This window comes from Rhincodon typus, chromosome 1, assembly GCF_021869965.1.
Source record: "Rhincodon typus isolate 14 chromosome 1, sRhiTyp1.1, whole genome shotgun sequence".
In the NCBI taxonomy this organism is placed as follows: Eukaryota; Metazoa; Chordata; class Chondrichthyes; order Orectolobiformes; family Rhincodontidae; genus Rhincodon; species Rhincodon typus.
The window spans coordinates 142,565,128-142,590,047 of record NC_063332.1 but is presented as its reverse complement, the minus strand read 5'-3'; the positions used below and the strand labels follow the sequence as shown (position 1 = coordinate 142,590,047).

Here is a 24,920-nt window from a genome sequence, read left to right as displayed (position 1 = left end):
TTATTTACTCTAAGCCAATTTGTATGTGGTTCAACTAATAATCCAGAAAATAATATCTTTGAAGTTCTGCTTATTAATTTGGCACCTAGCTTTGCATATTGATGATTCAGAACCTCTTTCTTTGTCCTGCTTATATCATTGGTACCTACATGCACCACAATGATGGAATTCTTCTCCTCCAACTGTATATTCCTTCCCAGTCCCGGGTAGATGCCCCAAACCCTGCCACTGGACAGCAACACAACCATCCAGGATCTTGCTCTATGCTGCACAGTATAGTATCAATCCTTCTCCCTCTACTATCCCCAACTATCACTACATTCCTTATTTCTCCCTGCACTTGAATAGCTTCCTGTACCACCATATCATGGTCATTGAATTCATCCACCCTGCTGCCTTCATCAATATCTAAACAGCTTGACAGAATCTCAAACCTTTTGCAATGTCCAAGGCTCGTGCCCTCTGGATCACTTTACTGGCCTTACTCACAGTCACACACTCCCTTCCCTGATCACATGTCCAAAAAGGGCAGCATGGTGACTCAGTGGTTAGCGCTGCTGCCTCACAGCACCAGGGACCTCGGACAACTGTCTGTGTGGAGTTTACATGTTTTCCCTCTGTCTACGTGGGTTTCCTCCGGGTGCTCTGGTTTCCTCCCACAGTCCATAAGTGTGCAAGTTAGGTGGATTGGCCATGCTAAATTACCCACAGTGTCCAGGGACATGTAGGTTATGTTGATTAGCCATGGGAAATGTAGGGTTACAGAGATGGGGTGGGTCTGGATGGGATGCTCTCCACAGGGTTGATGTTGACGCGATGGGCCAAATGGCCTGCTTCCATACTGTAGGGATTCTCTTCTATCAGAGACACTATCCTAAGAGCATCACTACCTCCTAGAATAAAACTTTGAGGTAACTTCCCTTCCCGCTTGTCTCTCAGAGGCTATATATCAGTCTCATGCTCCTAAAAGCCGCTCAAGCTTCAAAAACATGTTGCAGATGAGTCTGCCTTGGATCACACCGGCATCCAGGAGCTCTCACAGGTTGCAGCCATGACATTAATTATCCTGCCATTATTATTGGGTTTCAATTAATTTTTTAGTTACTTTATTCAATATTTAATTGAAATTGTTGTGATGGAATATCCTTCCACTTTCCTGGAAGATTACATCTCCAATTACATCCAATAAACTCAGCACCATTCAGGACAAAATAGCTTGCTTGATCAGTATCTCAGCTACTACTTTAAACATTCACTGTCTCAGTCACTGACACACAGAGGCAGCGGTGCGACTCATGCATAATGTGCACTGCAGTAATTCATCAAGCCTCCAATAACAGCATAATCCAAAATCACAATCACATAATCCAATACCACCTAGAAAAGCAAAGGCGGTAGGCATATGGCAAAACCACCATCTGGTAGTTCTCCAAGCCAAGTACTACCCTGACTTGGAACTAACACTGTCATTCCCTAATTGTCAAAATCCTATAAGTCATTCTTAACTGCACTGTGTGACAGGACTTACACCAGATCACTTGCAGCAGGTAAAAAAGTAGATTCATCACCACCTTTTCAAGGTCAATTAGGGATGCGCAAAAATTTCTGGCCTTGCCCATGTCAACTATTTTCCAAAGGCATTCACAATGCTGAGAATCTTTTAAAGTGGAACATTTAATTTAATATCACGATCACCCAACAGCTGTACCATTATAATGGTCATCACGTTATCCTGAATACTTCAGCATATAAATCATGTATTTGGGTAAGAGATTTATCACTTGTTGCGTTCCACTATCTTAATCTCATTATGTAACTTAACCTTTCTACTACTCACCACTCCTGCTAATTATTTTAGTTATTTATGATATGGAGATGGCAGTGTTGGACTGGGGTGGACAAGGTCAAGAATCACACGCTACCAGGTTATAGTCCAACAAGTCTTTTTGAAAACACAAGCTTTCAGAGCTCATCTCCTTCCTCAGGCGTAGTGTGAAAGAGAGGGTATATGACACAGAATTTATAAGTAGAAGGATAACAACCCAAAAACTAGTCGCCTCTAGTTGAATCTTTAATCAGTTAGGGAGGAGACTACTGATTGAAATGCAAAAGCCAGATTCGTTTCAAGTTCTTGACCTTAATTATGCCTTTCCCTGATATAACTACATTTCTGTTAAAACAACATCTTTCCATTGATGAATGCTGAGCCTTTCCCCTGATTTATTAGGTTAAAGTCCTTAATTACCCTTTCTACTGGGACTTTGATTGGCCAATTAAAATGGTGCATAGAAACCTTTCCTTTGAATCCTTGAACTTCTGAATCTAAAATAGAACTTTGTCAAGATTAGCTGACTCTGTCGTAATCAACAAGCAATAACTCTTATTTTTGATAAGAACTGTACTATACTATAGAATGTTACTTAATTGACACCTACATGCTGAACTTTTAAAGTGTTGGAACAAAAAGTGGTAAAGTTATTTATTAGCCAGCTTTCAATTTTATACTACATTCAAAGCAATGTAATTTAAGGGTCAAAGCCCACAATGCATTTAGACATAATCAAGCTAACACTTGAGTACAGAACTGATTACTGTAGTTTTTGGAGGAGGGTCCAAAAGCGATATTACATGAGAGTTTTGTTCTACATTGGACATTACAGATCCCAATACACCAAAGAACTGGGAAATTCTTCCAATTTTCTGTGTTTCAAGTGGCAGCTGTATTTTCCTACATAAAAACGAAATCATTCCATTCATTGTAAAGGGCTTTAAGAATCTTGTGGCTATAACAGGCTACTCAAATATTAGTTCATAGAAGATCATAGAATCCATATAGTGTGGAAACAGGCCATTTGGCCCAACAAGTCCACACTGACTCTCCGAACAGCATCCCACCCAGACTCAACCCCTTACCCTACAACTCTGCATTTCCCATGGTAATCCACCCAATTTACACATCTTTGGACACTATGGGCAATTTAGCATGGCCAGTCCACCTCACCTGCATATCTTTGGACTGTGGGAGGAAACTGGAGCACCTAGAGGAAACCCACGCAGACACAGGGAGAATGTGCAAACTCCACAAATAGTCACCCAAGGCTGGAACTGAACCCAGGTCTTTGGGACTGTGAGGCAGCAGTGCTAACCACTAAGCCACTGTGCTGTTTTCTCATGGGGAGATATTCCAAGGGTAGATAGTTTGATATAAAGCAAAAACATCCTTATGATGGGATAAGAAAAGAAACCCAAAGCTAGAATTCCCTAAATAAGTAAAGACACTGGAATTAAAATAAAGGAGAAAAACGACAGTGAAGATAAACATCAAATGTGAGATTCAGGGAGAAATCGAAAAGTGCAAAGGTGAATAGAAAATAAAGTAAACAAAAATAAAACAAAGAGAATATCTAAAAAGAGATTATCAGATTTCATAAAGCAGAATACTGAAGTGATTTACAAACATATATATAAGTAAAAAGATGGTCAAAGGAAGGGTAGGGTCAATTAAGGACCAAAAAGGAAAACTCTTGTGGTGATTGAGAGGCAAGATATTACCTAAAGTTAATATACCTTGTATCTAACTTTTCTAAAGATTGCTGCCAATGTTACGTTGAAGAGGACAGAGAAATTGGATAAGGTGGAATTTTTTTTTTAGAAAGTATTTTAATGTCTGGCAGCACACAGTCACTCACACAGTTCACATCTTAAGTTGCTGAGAGAAGAAAAGGATAGAAATAGTACTGGCGTTAGTCATAATCTAGGCAATGCTTTGTGACAACACTAGTGCAAATAAAGTAAAATGCTATTCTCACTATTGTGATAATGTGCTTATTGATGAATGAAGTTTGATTTATTTATATATTGTCATGTCTATTTTGTAAAAACTATTGTATAGTGTCACCATTCTCTGGCACCATCTTAAAACACACAAAAATAAACCAAAACATAAAATATGACGGCGGAAAAGTGGGGAAGAAAACAAGAAAAAAAGTGCTCAACTTTACACGGCTCCACCGTGGACCATGGCGTTGTGGCAAGGCATGAATCCCCCTTGCTGTGCCACCACCACCGGAACAAAAGTTGCCACACTACAGCACCATCTCATCTCCACTGATGCCCTTGCCACTATGAGACCTCACTGGACCTTGCCTCCAATTCCGTCGGGTACCACACTGGCCCGCGTTGGATGCGGACGCAGAAGCTGCCAGGAACCCAAACTTGCCTCAGCCATAGCAGCCATGAATCGGCACCAGGACAGGAATAGATACAATGTCATTTGAGCAGTACACATCTTAGTTAGTCTGCACAGTGAGCAACATTGTTGGCAGCAGTAGGAAGAAGCCTCCATTAAAGATCAGTGTTCAACTTTCATGTCTACCTTTAGTTTTGTTTGTCTCAGTTTACAAAGAGATAAAACAACAGTCTCCACAATAAAAAGGAAGACAATACTCATCCACTACTTTCCTCGAATGTATAATTTGGTTTAGTTATAATTAGGTTTAGTTATAATTAGATAAGCTACAGAATTCAGAGAATGTACAGCACCAACACATCAGAGTTCAGAGAATATACTGCATTAACACAGCTTAAATAATAGATAACAATACATATGATTGCATGTATTCACTTGTTTCCATGCTCTTCCTCACTTGCATGTTTTTGCTGATTTTACACTGCCTTGAACTTGTGTTACTCGTTTTTTCCACATTTTACCCTTCTTATCAAGTTGTCAATCTCATTAATTAAATCAAACAATCAGTGGTTAGGCCCACGTCTCGATCAGCACCTGAAGAAAAGGTTTAAAACTTCAGTATAAAAATGCTTCCTTGGAGACTTCCTTGAAGCAGCTGGATTGCTCAGACCTTTGATTATAGGAATTGGGACATTATGTTGAGGTTATACAGGATGTTGGTGAGGCTTCTTCTGGAGTACTGTGTGCAGTTCTGATCAACCTGTTATAGGAAGGACATTATTAAGCTAGAGAGGGTTCAGAAAAGATATACCAGGATATTGCCTGGTATAGAAGGTTTGAGTTCTAAGGAGAGGTTAGATAAGCTGAGACATTTTTCGCTGGAGCATAGGAGGTTGAGAGGTGACTTAGAGGTTTATAAAATAACGATGGGTATAGATAAGGTGAATGATGGGTGTCTTTTCATTAGGATGGGGGATTTCAAATCTGGGAGCATATTTTTAAAGTGACAGCAGAAAGATTTAAAAAGGACATGAGGGGATTTTTTTTAAAACACAGAAAGTGGTTTGTCTGTGAAATGAGCCTCCAGACGAAGTGGTGGATGCATTGGGATAAGTACATGAATTGGAAATGTTTAGAGGAGTATGGACCAAGGGCAGACGAGTGGAATTAGTTAAGTCTGGGTTATGGTCAACATGGACTAGTTGGACCGAAGAGTCTGTTTCCGTGGTCTATGACTCTATGATATTATCCAGCTCTGATTCTGTTTAAGCAATAATATTGGAAGTGATAATGTGCAGTTACAAGGTCACCTAAATACATGCGTACCAATGCATTCCTTAATTTCTCTACGACGTAAAGTCGCTTTATGGTTGATGCACAGCCCCACATGCCTTAAAGGAACCTCTTAAGTGTGGCCTGTTTGTCTCCTGCTGTATCACATGTAGAATATCTATACAGCTTAAAGGAAACTTTGTTGCTTAGTGAACTGACGAAACAAGTCAAGATGTTTTTCTATTTTTCTTCTTTGTAAGGAGACAATTCTCCAGAAACAGGTTACAATTCTTGAAGGTTCTTGAATATGTAGTCATCTCATAAATCTACGGCCATCGTTTCCATAACTCAATAGTGAATAACTCCAATCATGTTTCCAGTACACCGCAGTAAAGAAACATGATTGTTTAAAGTAACAATTGAGATTCTATGAGACTGCAACAATGGTAAACTGTCCTTCCTCATCCTGTTGACCTATTTGACACAGTTGGCCATGTCATCTTCCTTCAGCATCATTCTCTATCTTCCAGTTGGATGGTACAGTCATAGCATAGTTCCATACTTATCTAGAGTTATAGCCAGAAAGTCATCTTCAAATGGTCCCAGGACAGTGACCTCTGGAGATCCCAAGGATCTATCCTTAATCTGTTTCCTGCTGGCATCAACATTCTGACCCTTGTGGGCAACATCTGCAAACACAGCATCAGAATTTAGATGTATGCTAGTAACACACAGCTCTAACACATACCGCATTTGACTCTTCTATTGACTTATATTTGTCACACTACTTATATTTGATACCTGGTACTGGATGAGTAGAATTATCTTCCACCTAAATCCCAGAAAGACTGAAGCCTTTCTCTGGTTCCTACCACAAATATCATTCCAGAGCTACCAACGTCATCCTTCTTCGTGACAACTATTTGAGCTGAATCAGACTGTTTGGTACTCTAACTGATACTGAGATAAGCATTTCCAATCATATATCTGTCCCAAACCAAGACAGCTTACTTCCACCTCCACAACATTACTCAACACCAACCCTGCATCAGTTCATCCATGAAAAACTCAGTGTCCACTATTGGCAGCTATCAGGATATCTTTGAAATAGTTATTAAAAACAAACATCCAACAAATTAATACAAGCAGCCATTCAAAACTATGTCATATAGAAAACAAGTCTTATTCATAAAAGCCATTTAAATTATAAATCCCTTTAAGAGGTCAATTTGTTGTAAAAGAAACACGAAACAATTTATCACATCAGAGATAGGTAAGCCTTTAAAAGACTCTTAGAACTGTCAATCAAAAGGTGGATCTAACTCCCTGTTGAGATGATTGGAGCGAAGGTCCTTAAACTTTTGAAATTGAGTTAAGCACTCAATGTGCTCAATTGTAACAACAGATTCTGGAAAATATAAACTGAAACTTAAAAAAAAAGCAAAGATGATACCCTTTTTAAGTTGCAGTTGCTGTTCCTGTGTGGCCAAAAATTCTCCAACTTCGTAGGTTTTGTTGGGCTTTCAAAAGTTGTATCAGCACACAACTTTTACAAAAAGTTGTATTAGCAGGATCACGCTGATATTTCCTAGGGGCCTAACGACGATAACCCTGGCTTCATAACAGATACACATGGGGTCACAACCCAAGGCCTTTCAGACCTGCCTCAAAGCCACAAAAACAGTGCAATGTTGGAAAGAGAGAAAAATCAATTTTTACCATAATGAAACTTCAACATTTCACCTTTCTGGATCTATTTCCACATCCATTAAAGACAGAAATCTGTTTCCATGCTCCTACTTGTAATGCACAGAATCTAAAATGTCTTTTAGATCTCTTTTTTTAACTGCCCTGCTCAACATAATGTGTGCACGTATCTTCAGGTCTCTCTGATCCCACAGCCCCTTTAATAATGTGCCCTTTAATTTATATAGCCTCTCTACATTCATCCCACCAAAATGCATCACTTCACAATTTTTTTTGTGATAAATTACCAGTACTGTCACATTTTCTATACCCCTTTTTGTCAATTTAAACTCAATACAAGGTATTGTGACTTTGGCAGCACCTTCTTCTTTGATGAAGGCAGATGCAAGTACTTTCTTAGTACCTCAGCCATCCTCGCTGCCTCCAAATGTAATTCTCTTCCTTGATCTCTAAACAACTCTGCCCCTCTTCTTGCTGCCCAAGACATGCCTATTGACAATTTGTGGATTTCCTTTTAAGTTAGAGGTCCCTCTCTTCTTGCACTCACTCTTTGCCTCTAAAATTTCTATATTCAACCTGAAAATACTTAAGGCAATATTTATAGCATGATAGTCCCACCTTTCCATGCCATCATCTGGATTCCAAGCACAGTTATACTGACAGCATTAACGTGACAACAATAACAACATGTATTTATATAATGCACTTAACTACAAAAAAAATTCCCAAAAGACTTCAAGTCATATAAACATAGATACCTTGTCAAGGCAAGACATATTAAAGCTGGTCAGTGAAAACCAGTTTAAAAAAATTGCATTTAAAGAAGATCTTGATCAGATGGGCCAATGGACTAAGGAGTGACAGATCGAGTTTAAGTTAGATAAACGTAAGGAAGTGCATTTTGGAAAGGCAAATCAGCGCAGATCTTATACACTTAATGGTAAGGTCCTGGGGAGTATTGCAGAACAAAGAGACCTCGGAGTGCAGATTCATAGTTCCTTGAAAGTGGAGACCCAGGTGGACAGAGAAGTGAAGAAGGCATTTGGTATGCTTGCCTTTATTGGACAGTGCATTGAGTATAGGAGTTGAGAGGTCATGCTGTGGTTGTACAGGACATTGGTTAGGCCACTTTTGGAACACTGCAATTCTGGTTTCCCTGCTATAGGAAGGATGTTGTGAAACTAAAAAGGGTTCAGAAAATATTTACAAGGATGTTAGGATGTTGCCAGGGTTGGAGGGTTTCAGCTACAGGGAATGGCTGAATAGGCTGGGGCTATTTTCCCTAGAGTGTTGGAGGGTTGGGGGGGTGACCTTATAGAGGTTTATAAGGTCATAAGGAAAGGGTGAATAGTTAAGATCTTTTCTCTGGGGCGGGGCGTCCAAACCTAGAGGGCATAGGTTTAATTTGAGAGGGGAAAGATTTAAAAGGGAAATTTTTTCACAGAAGGTGGTGTGTTTATGGAATGAGCTGCCAGAGGAAGTGGAGGAGGCTGGTACAATAACAACATTTAAAAGGCAACATTTAGAAGAAACAGAGGGGCTTAGGAGGGAATTCCACAGCTTAGGACCTAAATGGCCGAAAGTATAGCCATTGCGTGTGGAGTGAAGTGAATGGTGACAGTACAAGAAGTCAGAGAGTTAGAAATACAAGATATTTTGGAGGGTTACAATACACACCAACTACATGTTAAACAAAAAACAACTGAAGATGCTGGAAATCTGAGACAAAAACAGAAATTGTTGGAAAACTCAGCAGGTCCAGCAGCATCTGTGGAGAAAAAGCAGATTAAACATTTTGGGCCCAGTGACCCCTCTTCAGAACTGATTGTACCTTTTAAAAGCTACATTTCAAAGTTCCTGCCCAGGTCACACACCATCCCGACTTGGAAATACATTACTGTCCTGTTGCCATCCTTGGGTCAAAATCCTGGCACTGTGGATGTGTCTATACCATCTGGATTGCAGCAGTTTAAGAGATGGCTCAATACAAGTCTCGAGAGCAAGCAGCAGTAAGCAATAAATACTGGCCTTGCCAGCGCTGCCACCTCATAAACAGAAAAAACAATTTGTTGTTGTATTTATTTTTGGGTTATGGTTTGAAAACTTAAAACCATCTAGGTATCTGTAGAAAGGTAGTGGTGCATAAATGTTTGAATAACAATTATCCTCGGAAGTACAGCTTGAAAACTGCATTCCAAATGAGGATGCATTAAGTCAGGATAAAGTGCTTAAAGTGTGAAAAAATTCTACACCTTGCAGAGCAGTATAAGTAACTTGAATTAGGCTCATTCTGAACTCAACTACTCTCCAGAACATTTGCTTGGTTGGCCAATTAGAGGGGTGAGTGGAAACTTTCCTAAAAAATACCTTGAACTTTTAAACCCAAATATATCTTGGTCAAGATTAGCTAGGTTTTTTTGATGCAAACAAGTGAATAGTGATACTAAAGTGCATCAACTTCCTGATAAGAATATAAACTTTGTACTCCCAAAGCAGAATACATATTTCTTAATTATCTTTTATATGTTGATGTCTGAAGGCTGGAAACAAAAGTGTTGGCATTAATTATTGACTTGCTTCTCTACTTGAAATACCCTGTGTAATACAAATGTCAAAGCCCCACAAATGATTTATACATGTAATCTCAGTTGACACTTCAGTATAGTATTGTATGCTGTATTCATAAAAGCGCTATCCTCGGAATGAGTCATTAAATTGGAGGCCTGGTGCTGAGCTGAACATAAGAGTCCAAAGCATTATTCAAAACATGAAAAGGGAATTCTCCAGATATTCAAGACAACATTTTAAACCTCAACCAATAATACCAAAACATGGGCATTCAGAATCCAGAAGGCAAGCCAAGTTGACTCAAGTAATTGTGACTCTAGTGGTGGACTAGAGTATTTAAGAATCTGGGTGACATCTTGTTGATGACATTGGAACTTGGAAAGGCGGATTGAAGTTTGGGACTTGGGTAAGATCCAAGAAGCCTACCCTTCCTGATTCATATGTTTGCATTGACAGCTATTTTATGACCTGCCATCAAAACTGGTGTTAGCATGCCATCCCACCCATTAATGTGAAGAGCCCACTGGCTTTACTGAGGCAGCCTTCCAGCAACTTCCCTAGGTGTGCTTCCTTTCTGGCTGCTCATTGGTCAACAGAGGGGCCACCCTCCAGGTTGGAGGGCTCAGTCCTCTGATGGTGCCTGCCTTCCTGGATCTAGGCATTAAAATAAATTCCTCTGGTCCATCAAGTCTTCAACAAGGGCAGTGTTTCCTCCCCTTCCAACCTTAGCAATGGCCAACTCGATCAGAGTTACTCTGCTGGGGATGAAGAGCTGTCAGTCCTCTGATTAGGCTGGCAGCAGACAAAGTCAAGACCACTGTCCTTAATTAGACATGAAACCCTGTCAGCAGTCGCTGAATTGGCCAACATAAAGGTAAGTAAAATCTCCTCTTTAGTGCCATCATTCACATAAGTAGTTCAGCATCAATATTTGATCCCAGCACAAGGACGCTTAGCATTCTGATAAATTTCAGCCTAGGATTAGGGCCTGGAGGGGGCAGGGTAAGGAGATTCTATATTTGAAAGATTAGGTTCAGCAGTTTCTATCTAGGCTAGGAGGGAAGGTCAGAGAAATGGAGTTCAGGAATAGATTGGTGAGATTGCCAACCAGTGAGGTGAGGTTAGTGAGACTATAATTCAGAAAGAAGAGATAGATTGAGACATTGCTTCAGGAGAATATTCCCATGAGAAGGGGTGTTGGTTCAGCACACGAAACTGAATTTCCCCTTTGTTAATTCAAGTTTTGAATGTTCACATTTTAGCTCATTAACCTTTGTGGTTTGTATGCATGATCTCTCAAATCTCTTCATTCCTTCTCAGTTCGTCTCCAACCACTACAATAATTTTCTAATTTATCATTCGAAGATGAAACTCACATAGCACATCATCTACCACTCATACAGAAACCATCTCCATTGCTCTCACTCAATGCTGAAGCTTTCCAACCACACTTGTTTGAAGACCTGTTTAATCTAGATTCTTTGCTGTCCGTCATTTTTCTAAATTCCAACATGTACAGTCCCAGTCTACTCAATTTCTAATCAGCCAATTTTCTCAACTCTGGAACCAACCTAGTGAACCTCCTCTGTATCCCCTCCAGTGCCAGAATATCCTTTCTCAAGTAGGGAGGCCAAAACTGTACACAGTGCTCCTGCTGTAGCCTCATCAACACCCTATATAGCTGCAGTGTAACCTCCCTATTTTTAAACTCCATCCCTCTAGCAATGAAGGATAATATTCTATTTGCCTTCTTAATTACCCACTGCACCCGCAAACCAACATCTTGTGATTCACACACAAGGACACCCTGGTCACTCTGCACAGCAGCATGCTGCAATTTTTCACCATTTAAATAACAGTCCATTTGGTAGTTATTCCTCCCAAAATGGAGACCTCACATTTACCAACATTGTACTTCATCTGCCATTCCCTTACCCACTCACAACCTACCTATATCCCTCTGTAGACTTTCAGTGTTCTCTGCACGCTTTGCTCTACCCCTTATCTTAGCATCATCTGCGAACTTACACTCTACAGGCCCAGCACCACAAGCAAATAGTCGGTTGTTTCTTACGGCATCACATTAATTACACAGTAGCCATACTGCAATGAGTACCTTGAGTCACGTGTGAGCAGTCAATGGTGGTCTTGTACCAATAGGGAGGCCCACAGTGTTTAAAGAGAAATAACTTCATTATGTTCACTGAACATAAAAGAACTTCTCTCAGCTCTCGTGCAGGAATAGACAGCCAACTGGGAGAAGTTAGATGTCACCAGCTCCAGAAACACACCATTTCAAGTTTCGTGACTTTAGCTTCACAGGTTTCACTTTTAGATTGCCATCTGGAGTGAGCATATTTGTATGTAGGTCTGAGAAGTTCACAAGGTTATGATAAACACCAGTGTCTATATGAAACATTACATTCACTTGACGGTCTCATTCTGCCGTCCTCGTCACAATAGTTACAAACCATATTTTTCCTTTAGATTTAATGTTCCAACCTCTTCCAAGGCGTAGACTGAACCATTTGAATCTTGATCTGACATTTGTGATATATATAAACGATTTAGACATGGATATAGGAGAGTTGATCAGTAAGTTCACATATGGTACGGAAACTGGTGAAGTGGTACAGTGAGGAGGCTGGTCACATGGGTTGATCAGTAGCAAATGATATTCAATTGGATAAGTGTGAGGTGATGCACTTGGGCAGGACAAAAAAAGGCAAGGGAATACATAATGAATGTGAGGACCCTGGGAAGCACCAAGAATCAGAGGGAACTTAGTGTGCATATCCACCAGTCCCTTAACAGAGTAAGACAGGTAGATAAAGTGGGTACAAAGTCGTATGGGATAGCTGCCTTTGTTGGCGCAGGCAAAGAATTTAAGAGGAGGGAAGTGATGCTGTAATGGTATAAGACCATTTGTTAGGTCACAGCTAGAATATTGTGTGCAACTCTGGAATTCATATTATAGGAGGGATGTAATTGCACTGAAGAGGATGCAGAGAAAATTTAACAGGATGTTGCCTGGGCTGGAAAGTTTCAGTTATGAAGACAGATGGAGGGATCAATGACCAGAGGCATAGATTTACGGTAAGGGGCAAGAGGTTTAGAGGGGACGTGAGGAAAGATTTTTCACCCAGAGGGTGATGAGAAGCCAGAATTCATTGCCTATAAGGGTGGTAGGGGTAGAAACATTCAACATTTACACTCATAACATGTATTTACTTGTACGCTTGTGATGGCAAGGGATAACAAGACTACAGACCAAGTGCTAGAAACTAGGTTTAGAACAGTTAGGTGTTTGTTTCTGACCAGCATAGATTACATTTTTAGCTCTCTCTCTCTCTCTCTAGTAGCCATACTTGATTCAACCAAATCATTGTCTGACATCTTTGTAGCAATTATCTTTATAGTTTTGTGTATCTGCTTGCTAGACGAACATATTCGTGCAAAATTGTTTAGCTTCTTGCAGTTAAAACACTGTTTTATTCACAATGCACATGCTTTTCGTTTTGTGATGACCGGCACAATATTTGCAACTTATTCTTTGAGCTTGATTTTCCCGTTGGCTCTTCCGCAGATACTTGTTGCTTTTTTTCCACATTGTTGCAAGTGTAAGGTGTAGGCCATTTTTCAACGATGTGGATAGATCTTATTAATAATATTGAATAGGTCTTGGCTGCTTCTTCATATTATGGACAAATTCACCTGTTCTCATAAGCATGGGCTGTAACTGTTGATTTATAATGTCAGAGCTTTTATAAGTCAGATTGGTTTAGTAGTTGCACTGTCATATTGGAGTCTCTTATACCCAACATATTTAAGGCTTTAATTAGCTCATCTTTTAGTTGGGTAAACTCACAGGTTACAGTGAACTGAGGTAAGGGCGATATAAACCGATCTGTTTTCTCCCCCCTTTGTCACTACTATTGAACACACACTGTTCATACATAACATGCACCTTGGACTGAAAAGGGGTCATCAGGTTTTTCAAAATTTCTGCCATGTGATTTCTTTCTCACTCTTCCATGTGTGCAATTTTGAAACACAGTCTCTTCCCAACAGCAATAAAGGTGTACAGACTTGTTCTTTTTCTGGTTTACTCAGCGAGTCCATAAATATTGCATAATTTGCCACTATTAGTGGGAGAATTTCTAATTCTGACTCATATCCCCAGTAATTTGAGCAGGAATTAGAATGTGGAATGCTGTGGCTGTTTTCTCGTAAGCAGTTTTTATTTTTAAAAAGAAGCAAGACTACAGTTAATTAGTGGCAATTCATAGCTCTACAGCTGTGCTTTTTATTTTAGCTCTGGACACTCATCTCAGTACCTCTTCTGACACCATGTTTCAAGTATACAACATAGAAATATGTTAACACAAGGACTTTACTGAAGAGTTCTCAAGATGTTTGCCTACAGTGTATGCACCTCATGGTAGAGGTTACATGACTATGGTAGACTAGGATAAGGATTTGTATATGATCAGTATTGTTTTATTGAAAGGCAATCTCCATTCTCCAGAAATCCCCAACAATTCACACAATTATTAAAAATTTTCAATCCATTTGTCCACTGCAATCTCTCAAGCCTATGACTCCTAATTGATTTAGTAGTCTCTCATCTAAAGATATCTCAAACAATTCTGTACAGTCAGATTGGAAATCAACCGACAAGTGGGGAGGAGAGAAAATGTTGTGAGATTTTATGTTATGCAGAGAAGAAAGTTACAAACATTGAGGGAATCTGCCCTTTTGTCTGAATATTAAATTGGAGTTTCGGGTGGGAAAACATAGGAGTGACTATACACTTTTGATTATGCTTTATCAAACAAGCTGCGTGGAGATTGGCTTGCATATTCGACAATCCAACGGCCAAAATAATACGTTTAATGGTACACATCATTAGTAATCATAGAAACTGCAGAGCAGGAGAGGATTCAGTCCTTCTTGGCTATGCTCAGTCTTTGGGGAAAAAAACTGTTCAATTAGTCTTTCTCATGGTTCTATCATTTCTTTCCTATTCAAGTATATATCCACTTCCTTTTTGAAAGTTATGATTAACTTTGCTCCACCAGTCTTATAGACAGTGCACCGCAGATCATAGCTGCTGTAATTTTATTTTCCTTATGACGCACTGGTTCTTTTGCTAATAACCTTAAATTTGTGTTCTCCAACTGTTCACCCTTCTGCTGCAAGGAACAGCTTTATATATACTTTCAAAACCTTTCATGAATTTGATTCATGACCAAATCTCCCCTTTATACCTCTGAAGAGGTCAACCTTGGTTTCTCCACACAACTCAAGTCCCTCAGTCTTGTCACAAAAAGCTCTTCTGCATGCTCTTACTAAACCAGAATTGGCCCCAATACTTCAACTAGGGTCTATACTTTTCTAAAGATTTAGCATTCTTGCTTTTATGCTCCATTCCTAGCTGAATTAATCCAAAAGGTAACAGATGTCTTTTTTAAACTTTCTTTTTTAAGCTTGTCACACTTTCTTCGAAGATTTGGGTACACACAGATAAAAGATTTTGCAATTCCAGTACTTCTTTTAGATCATACCATTTGGTTCGTATTGTACCTCCTCTTTTTTTCTTTCCAAAACACATCATTTCACACTATATGGAATTTTGTTTGTACTTTTAGTCATGAGAAGTGGGCTTTGCTGGTTGGCCCAGCATTTATTACCCATCCCTAACTGCCTTTGAGAAAGTGGTGGCAAGTTGCCTTTTTGAACCAGACCAGAAGTCTCACAATACCAGGTTTTAGTCCAACAGGTTTATTTGGAATTGCACAAGCTTTCAGAGTTCAGTCCCTTGTCAGGTCAGGTGCACACTGCACCCGACGAAGGGGTTGCACTCTAAAAGCTTGTGTGACTTCAAATAAACCTGTTGGTCTACAACCTAGTGTTGTGTGACTTCTGATTTTGTCCACCCCAGTCCAACACTGGCACCTCTAAATTATGGCTTTTTTTGAACCAGTGAAGCTCTTTTGGTGTAGGTATACCCACAATCACGTTCGGGAAGAATTTCCTGGACTTTGACCTAGCTTAACTGAATCCAAGTGATACAGTAAAAGCTTGGAAACGTTTATCAGTTCACTTGAAAAACTGAGAGCTACAGGAAGAAGCATTCCAAATATTAAAAATAATCTTTGGATCTGATACTTCAAAACAACTAGGTGTGAAATGCATCACAGCTACAGGTGATTCTTAACTTTAAAACGTTGTGTAGTCAATGAAGCTACTGACAGATACTGCTGGAAACTTTAAAAATGTTTCCCATTAACTTCAGCCGACACAAGAATTGTCAATAATTTTTTTAAATGAAATATGTTAACCAAAGTTTTAAACATCACTATCATCCTGTCACTTTAATAGCAATACTTCTACTTTATTCCACTGAGCATTGAGGTGATGGTATTGATGGTAGAAGTAATAAGAAATCAAGATGAAATTTGACACTATGACTATATTCACAGCAGACAATTTTTATTGCTAATCTAAAATAACAATGACTGGGAAAGAAATCTCATTGTCAAGATAAATTTGCTGTGAGCTCCAATAATGCTGAAGTAAACAAATTGTGATAGAAACCTGCTTGTTGATGCAGTTAATCTTTAAAAAATCACAAGAAACATTTACTTATGCAAGTAATTTAAAACCCTGAGGGGTCACTTAGAACATATATTCTAAGGAAACCATATACTGTAAATGATTATTCAATAATTTACTTGCTGGTGGTTAAAGAACAATTTTTGCTTTATTTATACAGGAAAAATTGTGACAATACTAAAGGACTATTCTATAAATGTTGCAGAACTCTTAAGCTCTGTGAATGGTGAGGGATGACAAAAATATCTTGCATCGTCTTCAAGTTTACTAGACACAAGCAAAAGCAAGACATTCTGTGCTACAATCTACATTTTTCAGGTAAGCAGTTACATTTACTTGCAGGCTATTTTCAGCCAGATAGATAAAGCGGTGTACAGGATAATCAGAGAAAGAATTAAAGTAGCTCACATTAGGCAAAACTTCAGTTAGCTACAGCACATAAATATAATGCAATTAAGAATCTCAAATACCATGCTGAACACTGAAGGATCAATTAAACAGAAAGCAGAAGACCAAGGACAAATCTGGTAAAGCACTGAAATTGACATCAGACAAAAGGAGCACAGGAGCTAATAAAAACAAGTTAAAAAAAAAAAGGCACTGATTTTATATATTGAATGGGTCTTAAAATAATTTTTCTTTTGAGGGCTCTTTTTGAGATCTTCTCAAGAGCTAGTTTTGATTTGTAAGGACTACGTTTTGATTTTGAGAGCCTCCTTTTTCATTCTCACTGACTATTTGTCATTCAGTAACATTAACTCCCATATTCATGTTGCCATGTGGTTTCTGGACTCTTTACAGAATCAAAATTAGAGAAATTCATCAACATCCTCAATAATCATCAACCCTCTATCAAACTTAAAGGCAGAACTTAAAAAAAAACACATTCATTTCTCAGAAACCATATTTAAAATTGGCACTAGACAACATGCATAAGTTAGCAACAAAAGTCCATCAAAATAACTTGCTTCTAGACTCAAAATATCATCACCCTAAACACACCATTACAAACTTATGATGTCATGGCAAATGAGGAAACAAAATAATGAGGTCACATCTAATCGAGTCACAACCACAAATCTAGAAGACTTTAGCAAGGCTACTACTATTTTTACTGCAACTCCGGTCTCAATTTCATATTTAACAATCGACACAGTGTTCATTAGAGTAGTTTTTCTCCAATTAGTAGCTCCAGAATAGAGGTAGCCTTGAACTAAATATTCCACATTCATTTGCAAGGAACTTGCCAATGATTTCATGTTTTCAGTTTTCCTGATTCCTATTTATTAGAATTTGCTTTAGTGCCAGGTTAAAAGTTGTTTTCCCTTCATTGCAGCCTCCCCTCTCCCTCAAACTTATTACAATCTTCCTCTCGTTTGCCAACCCCTTGTAGTTTTCCCCTCTTTTAGCCTCTTCTTGTCTTCTTCCCCCTTGCAGCCACCCCTCCCTGCACCCACTTTTCAGTTGTCCCCCATTCCCCAATGTCCTTGCCCCGTCCCTTGTTCTCCCAATCACTCCTTTCAGCTTGCTTTTCCTCCCCCAGGATAGAGCAACCATACTCCAATCCCAGTAGACAGATCTCCTGACAGACAGCACAACCTACCCTCAGGCCCACCCCATGCCTAGCTGCCTCAGCGGCATTGCTTGGCACCCTCACTTTGGGTTCCACCAGAGCCAGAGCCAATGAGCTCCTGATCTCATTAACCTGAGTTCAAACAAAAGAGCTGAATTCCAGAGGTATCGTGAGAATGACTACTCTTGACATCAAGTCTGCATTTAGCTGCACGTGGCATCAAGCAGTCCTAGCAAAACTGGAATCAATAGGAATCAGATGGAACATGCTGTATGTTGGAGTCACACTTGCTGCAATGGAAAATGATTTGGTCATTGAAGGCGAGTCATTTCAGCTCCAGGACATCTCTGCAGGAGCCCTGCAGGGTACTGTCCTAGACTCAACCATCTTCAGCTATTCATCAAAGACCTTCTTTCCATTGTTAGCTCAGAAGTTGGTAAGCTTACTGACAATTGCTTAACATTCAGCTTTATTCATGTCTCCTTAGATACTGAAGTAGTCCATAACTAAATGCAGAAAGATCTGGACAATATCCAGGTTTGGGCTGACAATTGACAAGTAACATTCACATCATACAGTGCTAGGTAATGACCATCTCCAGCAAGAGAAAATCCAACTTTTAATCTTGGGGATTACCATTAACCAGAAACTGAATTGGACTAGCCACATAAATACAGTGGCTAGAAGAACAGGCCAGAGGCCAGGAATTTTGCAGTGACCAATTCACCTCCCGAGTCCCTCGAGCCTGTCCACGACCTACAAGGCACAAGTCAGGAGTGTGATGGAATACTCCCCATTTGCCTGAATGACTGCTGCTCCAGTAAGACTCAAGAAACTCCACACCATCTGGTACAAAGCAGCCCCCACATGATTGTATGTGGATGTGATTCCTTTCATTCACTCCACCACCAACACCCATTGCACCAGCACTCATTAGCAGCATGTACCATGCTACAAGATGCACTACAGAAATTCATCAAGGTGCCTTAAATAGTACCCTTCAAACCGACAACCACTACCATTTGGAGAATAAGGGCATGGGAATACCATCACCTGAAAGATCCCCTCCAAACCACTCACCATCCAGACTTGGGAAAAAACGTTACTGTTTCTTCAGTGCCACCTGGGTCAAAGTTGTGGAACACTCTCTCTAATGGTATTCTAGGTGTAATGATAGCAAATGGACGCCAGCAATTCAAGAAGGCAGCTCATTGCCACCTTCTCGAGGGCAACCAGGGATAGGCAATAATGCTGCCATCCCCCCATTTCCTCAGTAAAATACTTCCCTAGTGACTGCTCACGTCCTTCATTCTTGCCTGCTTACACTGCTCCTCCAATCCCAATCTCTTCAGCATTTACTGAAAAGTACAGGAGGCAAGTAGCCTGAGATTAGGACTCCTCAGAAATTCAGTCCAATCTCCTTTGGAGGGTGACTTTACTGATTCGGTTTTGTCCCCATAACGAAACTTACTTACATGGGGAGCAAATTCACCCACAATTACCATGCAGTTTGAGCAATGGTACTGATGACACCACAGAATCCGGATACCATACCACATAAAAGCCTTAAATAATTTACCTACTTTTAATTTTAAGCGATGCACTTGTTAAAATAATTGTTTACTGAAAATTGTAGAAAGTATTGTTCATCTTTAAATAAGGATTCTTAAATAATGGTCTTTTGCCTTGAAGAAAGTTGTCCACAAAGATCAACAAGCTTTGTGAAGTGGATTTCTCCTTTCCTGATATTAGCTTGAATCCAGCGCACATCAAGCGGAATTCCAGGCATCCGGTAACAGTGATGTCATCAAGTAGATTAGCAGCCAATCATAATAAACTTAGTTGATTTTATTAAGGTTTTCACTTTCAATTAAAATGTTCATAGGGGACATATACATAAAGATAGAAACTGAAATAACAATCCTTGACATTCAATGGCATTACCGATGTCTATAGATTATCTCTTATTGGACATGGTTATTGCCTGGCATTGGAGTTACACAAATGTTACTAACCACTTGCCAGCCCCAACCTGGATACTGTCCAGGTCTTGCTGGATTTTTATCAAAGGCTGCTTCAGCATCTAAGGAATTGTGAATACTTCTGATGTACTACCAGCATTGTGCAATCATCAGTGAATATCACACCATCTGGCCTTACGATACATCGATGTACGAGCTGTAGGTTGGCCGACGGCAATCAGTACTAATGCCAGGATATTGTCAGAGCCCATTGCCTTTGCAGTATCTTGTGTCTTTACACTTTTCTTGATATCTGTGATGCTGGGGTGCTCCCATAGAAGGTTCCTCTTTCTCCATCATGGCCAAATGAACACTCAGCAGAGCAAGTGATGGAAACTACAGTCAGACATAGAAAATTCACGGAGGGGAAAGTTATCATCACTCCTCACTGATTAGTTTTCTATATTTTAAAATATTAAATTTGCTGATCTGGCAACTCTTGTCTCTGATTCACGTGTTGATGATTTGAGAATTCAGTACAAGGCTTCAAATTCTGTACAGTTATGAGGGAACATTTTTCATTGATTCATTAATTGTATCATTCTTGTTAAGTTGGACATATAAAATAGGGCCTATGCTCCCAGCACACTGGCTCATGCAGCTGCCTCAACCAAAACCACCAAAAGCAAATTTTAAAAAAACAATTGTCTTGTACTTTGTTGAATCTCACCTATTGCAATTGCAACCATTTTAAAAAACAATTAGTTTGATGCGAAGCATTTTAATCAAGCCAAGGAAATTATCACATTTCATATTACTAATGTGGGGGATAATTCATAGCATTTTCTATTTCTTCTCGAATTCAACAGAGTAAGAATAGACTGGTTAGCAAGTGTATCGACACAAGGTTCTTTATATTTTGCATTCTTTTAAAATGTGATTGCAATTTAGCCAGAAATACCACTGTAAACTGTCACGTGTATTTACGATTACACAATATAACTATTACTCTTGTGAAATGAGAAGAGTAACTACATTCAGTCTAAAGCATTCCCTTTAGATAACAAAAAGGCTGAACTACATGGAACTTTCCTCAATTTCGGCCACATTGTATAGTTCTGCAATCAATAACATGGAATGATTTTATATACTAACTGGCATGTTTTCCTTAGATTTGCACCTTAATGGGATGGGAGAGAACAGAAGATGAGGTAGATAAGCACAAATAGACCAAACAGCTCACTGAGCCTGCTCTGTTATTCAGTACAATCATGGCTGATCTGGTGCTTCAACTCCACTTTGTTACTGTTCGCTCCACATCTCGATTCCCTGAAAGGTTAAAAATTCTGTAAACCCAACCTTAAATGTATTTAATGATCGAGATTCACAATATCCTCATCACAGCCCTGAAAGATCAGCTCCTTTTCCTGAGACTGTAGCCCCTGCATCCATGTTTTAGATTCCCTTACTAGTGTAAACAATCTCTTAGAATCTACTCTATCAAGCCCCTTCAGAAACATTTCAATGAGATCACCACTCTTCAGAATATAGACCCAGTTTGCTCAGCATTTTATTATAGAACAGTCTACTCATCCCAGGGATAAACTTAATGAACCTTTGCTGCACCACCTCCAAAGCAAATGACTATTTTCTTACATGTGGAGACCAAACTGCAACAATACTCCACACATGATCTCACCAAAAATCTGTATAATTATAATAAGATTTTTAAAAACATTTATTCCTGCACTTCAAATTTCTATGTAATAAAGACACGTGCCATTTGCCTTCCTAATTGCTCGCTCTCGCTGCATGCATCTTTCTGCAATCATTATACAAGGACATCCAAGTCCGTTTGAAAATCAACACTTCGATTTCACACCTTGTGAAAATATATTCTACTTATCTATTCTTAGGGCCAAAATGAATAATTTGACACTTCTCCATATTATAATCAATCTGCCATCTTGTTGCTCACTGACGTCATCTTTCTATATCTCTTTGCAGCCTTTGTGTCATTCCCAAAGCTTAGCTTTCCAGCTAGCTTTGTAGCATCAGCAAACATGGATAAATCACTCTGTTTCTTAAGTCATTAATGTCGATTGTAACTAGCTGAGGACCCCAGCAGTGACTGTTATACTACTTCACTATTCACTGCTTGCTAATTTGAAAATGCTCTATTTACACATACTCTCTGCTTCCTGGTCATTAGTAAATTTTCTATTCATGCTAATATGTTATCATCAACTCCTTAAGATGCCTATTATCCTTCTGCACTGCATCTTCTCAAAAGCCTTTCAAAAATCCCGGAATACAATATCAAACAATTCCCCTTTATCTACCTTACCAGTTACATCCTCAAAATACCCGATAAGCTTGTCAAATCGGATTTTCCTTTAGAAAAACTGTGTTGACTTATTCCAATCACACAGTGCCCTTCTAAATGCAGAGCTCATGTGCTTCTCTGACTTTAAGACATACACTGGCAGGAGTGGAACTCTTGGTAGGGTCAATCAAGCCAGACAAAATCAAAGGTGGGGGCTAGGCTAACACATTCCTCCTCTAATATGCGTTTGGCAGTCAGTGAAACAACGTTTCATAATAGCAACAATACAAAGACAAAATAGGTCTGCTACAGATTTGTACATGGAAATATCAACTGTGAATACCATAACCCATTGAATGTGAGGCAAAATGATACTTCAATTTGTTGTGAATATCAATCTGGACAGAGACCAGTGGAAGAAGCTACTTTCATTAATCAGATAAAAGGTGCATCTTACTTGAATTCCTTAAATTAGCAGTAACTATTCTACATCCATAAGACATCAAAAGGGAATGAATGGCAATTTCCAAATTAAAACATGTGCTTTGACCTGTGTTACCTTTCTTGGTGACAATTAAAAGTCATAAAAATATTATAAAAAGTACAGAGAAGACTTCTGTCCAAGTGATCTGGTGAACAAATATTACTCGTACTTTCCACTGACAAAACTAACCCCAAGCAATCAACCTATTAAATAAGTAATCAAATAAAAAGGAGCGGCTGATTGCAACCCAGACAGTTCATGTAAGGCACTGAATTTAGCCATTTGAGGGCTGGTGGACAAGTTTTAACATTACTTTCTGCCATATCTTATGTTTTAAACAAAACTGAAACCGATTCTAATCTTGACTTATGTTCAGAAGTAACAGAAAACTTACAAACATTGGTAAGTGGATATAAAATGATATTTTCATTTAAAGAAAGAGTGTTAAAAAGGGTTAAACTTTCAGTTGAGTTAGTGGGTTTAAAATGTATGAAGATTTTGAGCTACAATAAAAACAGTTTGATCAGATACACAGAGGACATTTTAGGTGATTTAAATGGACTGTATAAATTGTGTGCGACTAATGTACAGAAACAAGTAAAGCCAATGACGAGACATCAGGAGTATTTGAGAATGTTCAACCATTTATTTTTCCTTTAATGAATGCGCATATTCACCACAATGCAATTCTAAATGATGCAATTATGTTTATTTTCATTAATGCTGATGCCTATTAGAAAAAATGTGCTGAAACAGGGAAACAGTTTGCATATAGTATTAAACCATTGTAATAGATAAACATAATACTAGAGTACAAGGTTACAAAAATACACCAAACTCTAGAATCTTCTGATCAGATCATATTTGGATAGCTATATTTAATTTTGGTCATTATTCTTCATAAAAGATGAGCATGCTTGGTGGAGAGACATGCTGTTTGAATTTTGTCAAGTGTAAAGGGAACATGAATGAGAGAAGATCAGAAAAAAGTATACAATCCACACCTGCGTTGATTGGGGGCAAATCTCAGTAAAGTATATATATTTTTTTAAAAAATTAGAACTCGGTTATGCAAAAGTCGATAAGGACTTGAAATAATAATACAAACTATGCAATTGAAAAATAGAATATGAAAAGCAAACATTAGTGAGTTGAATGGACTTTTCTTTACCAACATAAATTATATAGTTTATTTCCAAAAGGTCTGTCAGGTGGAAGTAAAAGGGAATGAATGAATTATATCACAAAGAATTGAGAAATAAGAAAAAGAGCCCCTAATCCATACGGTCAGATAGATGTTAGAAGGAGCACACCATAAATTCACCATAATGATATCAAATGTTAAACATTAAAAATTAAAACAGATTGCATAAACTTGATTTCTATTATATTCAGTTTAGAACATTGCGTTGTTTAAAGTTATATTGTATAAAAAATGATGATAATGAAAGGAATCTTTAAATAGGTAAACAAGAACTATTTCCTCTGGTAAGTGAATCCAGACAAACGTCATAATATTGCATATAGGAGGAAAATCATGAAGCAGTTTTTCACACAAACATGCTAGTGGGAATTAGAAAATTTCTTCCTCAATAGACTATGGAGGCTAGATCAATTTAAATTTTAAAGAACTAAGATCAATAGATTGTTATTATGTAAGATATTATCATAGCACTGCGGCTACGTTGTTAGCACTGACGCCTCAGCACCAGGGTCCTGAGTTCAATTCCACTCTCAGGCAACTGTCTGTGTGGAGCTTGCACATTTTCCCCGTGACGGCATGGGTTTCCTCCTCGTGGTCTGGTTTTCTCCAACAGTCCAAAGATGCGCAGGTTAGATGGATTGGCTGTGCTAAACTGCCCGACGTATCCAAAGATGTGCAATCTAGGTGGATTAGCCATGGGAAATGCAGGGCTACAAGGATAGGGTGGGTCTGGGTAGGATACTCTTCAGAGGGTCGGTGTGGACTCAAATTGGCCGAATGGCCTATTTCCACATTGTAGGGATTCTATGATTCTGTGATATCTGCGGCTTGGATGAGTAAATGAAATTTTGGGTACAGAATGTGCATAATCTTAATCAATGACAAAACAAGGTGGCACTTCATGCTTTATTTTTATATGACAACAGATTCCAGAATTGTTGTTATCTTAAATGTTATAAGTTATACTTTCTTCTATCCTTGTATTGGATATTGGTGTCATTACATCCCTTGTTGCCCT

At 38.9% G+C, this 24,920-nt stretch overlaps 1 protein-coding gene across 5 annotated transcripts in view; it reads right to left on the bottom strand.

The window, feature by feature from the left end:
* idua (alpha-L-iduronidase) overlaps positions 1-24,920 on the bottom strand; it is a 208,306-nt gene that overhangs the window by 142,176 nt on the left and 41,210 nt on the right. Inside the window, exon 1 of one of the 5 annotated variants that reach the window (XM_048595989.1) lies at positions 5,516-6,115. The exons of 2 other annotated variants lie outside the window; for them this stretch is intronic. In XM_048595989.1, coding sequence (XP_048451946.1) covers positions 5,516-5,523 — 8 coding nt within the window. In that variant the 5' untranslated portion in view covers positions 5,524-6,115. Of the gene's footprint in view, positions 1-5,515; positions 6,116-24,920 lie in introns of those variants that run through there. 2 more of the 5 variants (XM_048595983.1, XM_048595972.1) reach the window with 2 other exon arrangements.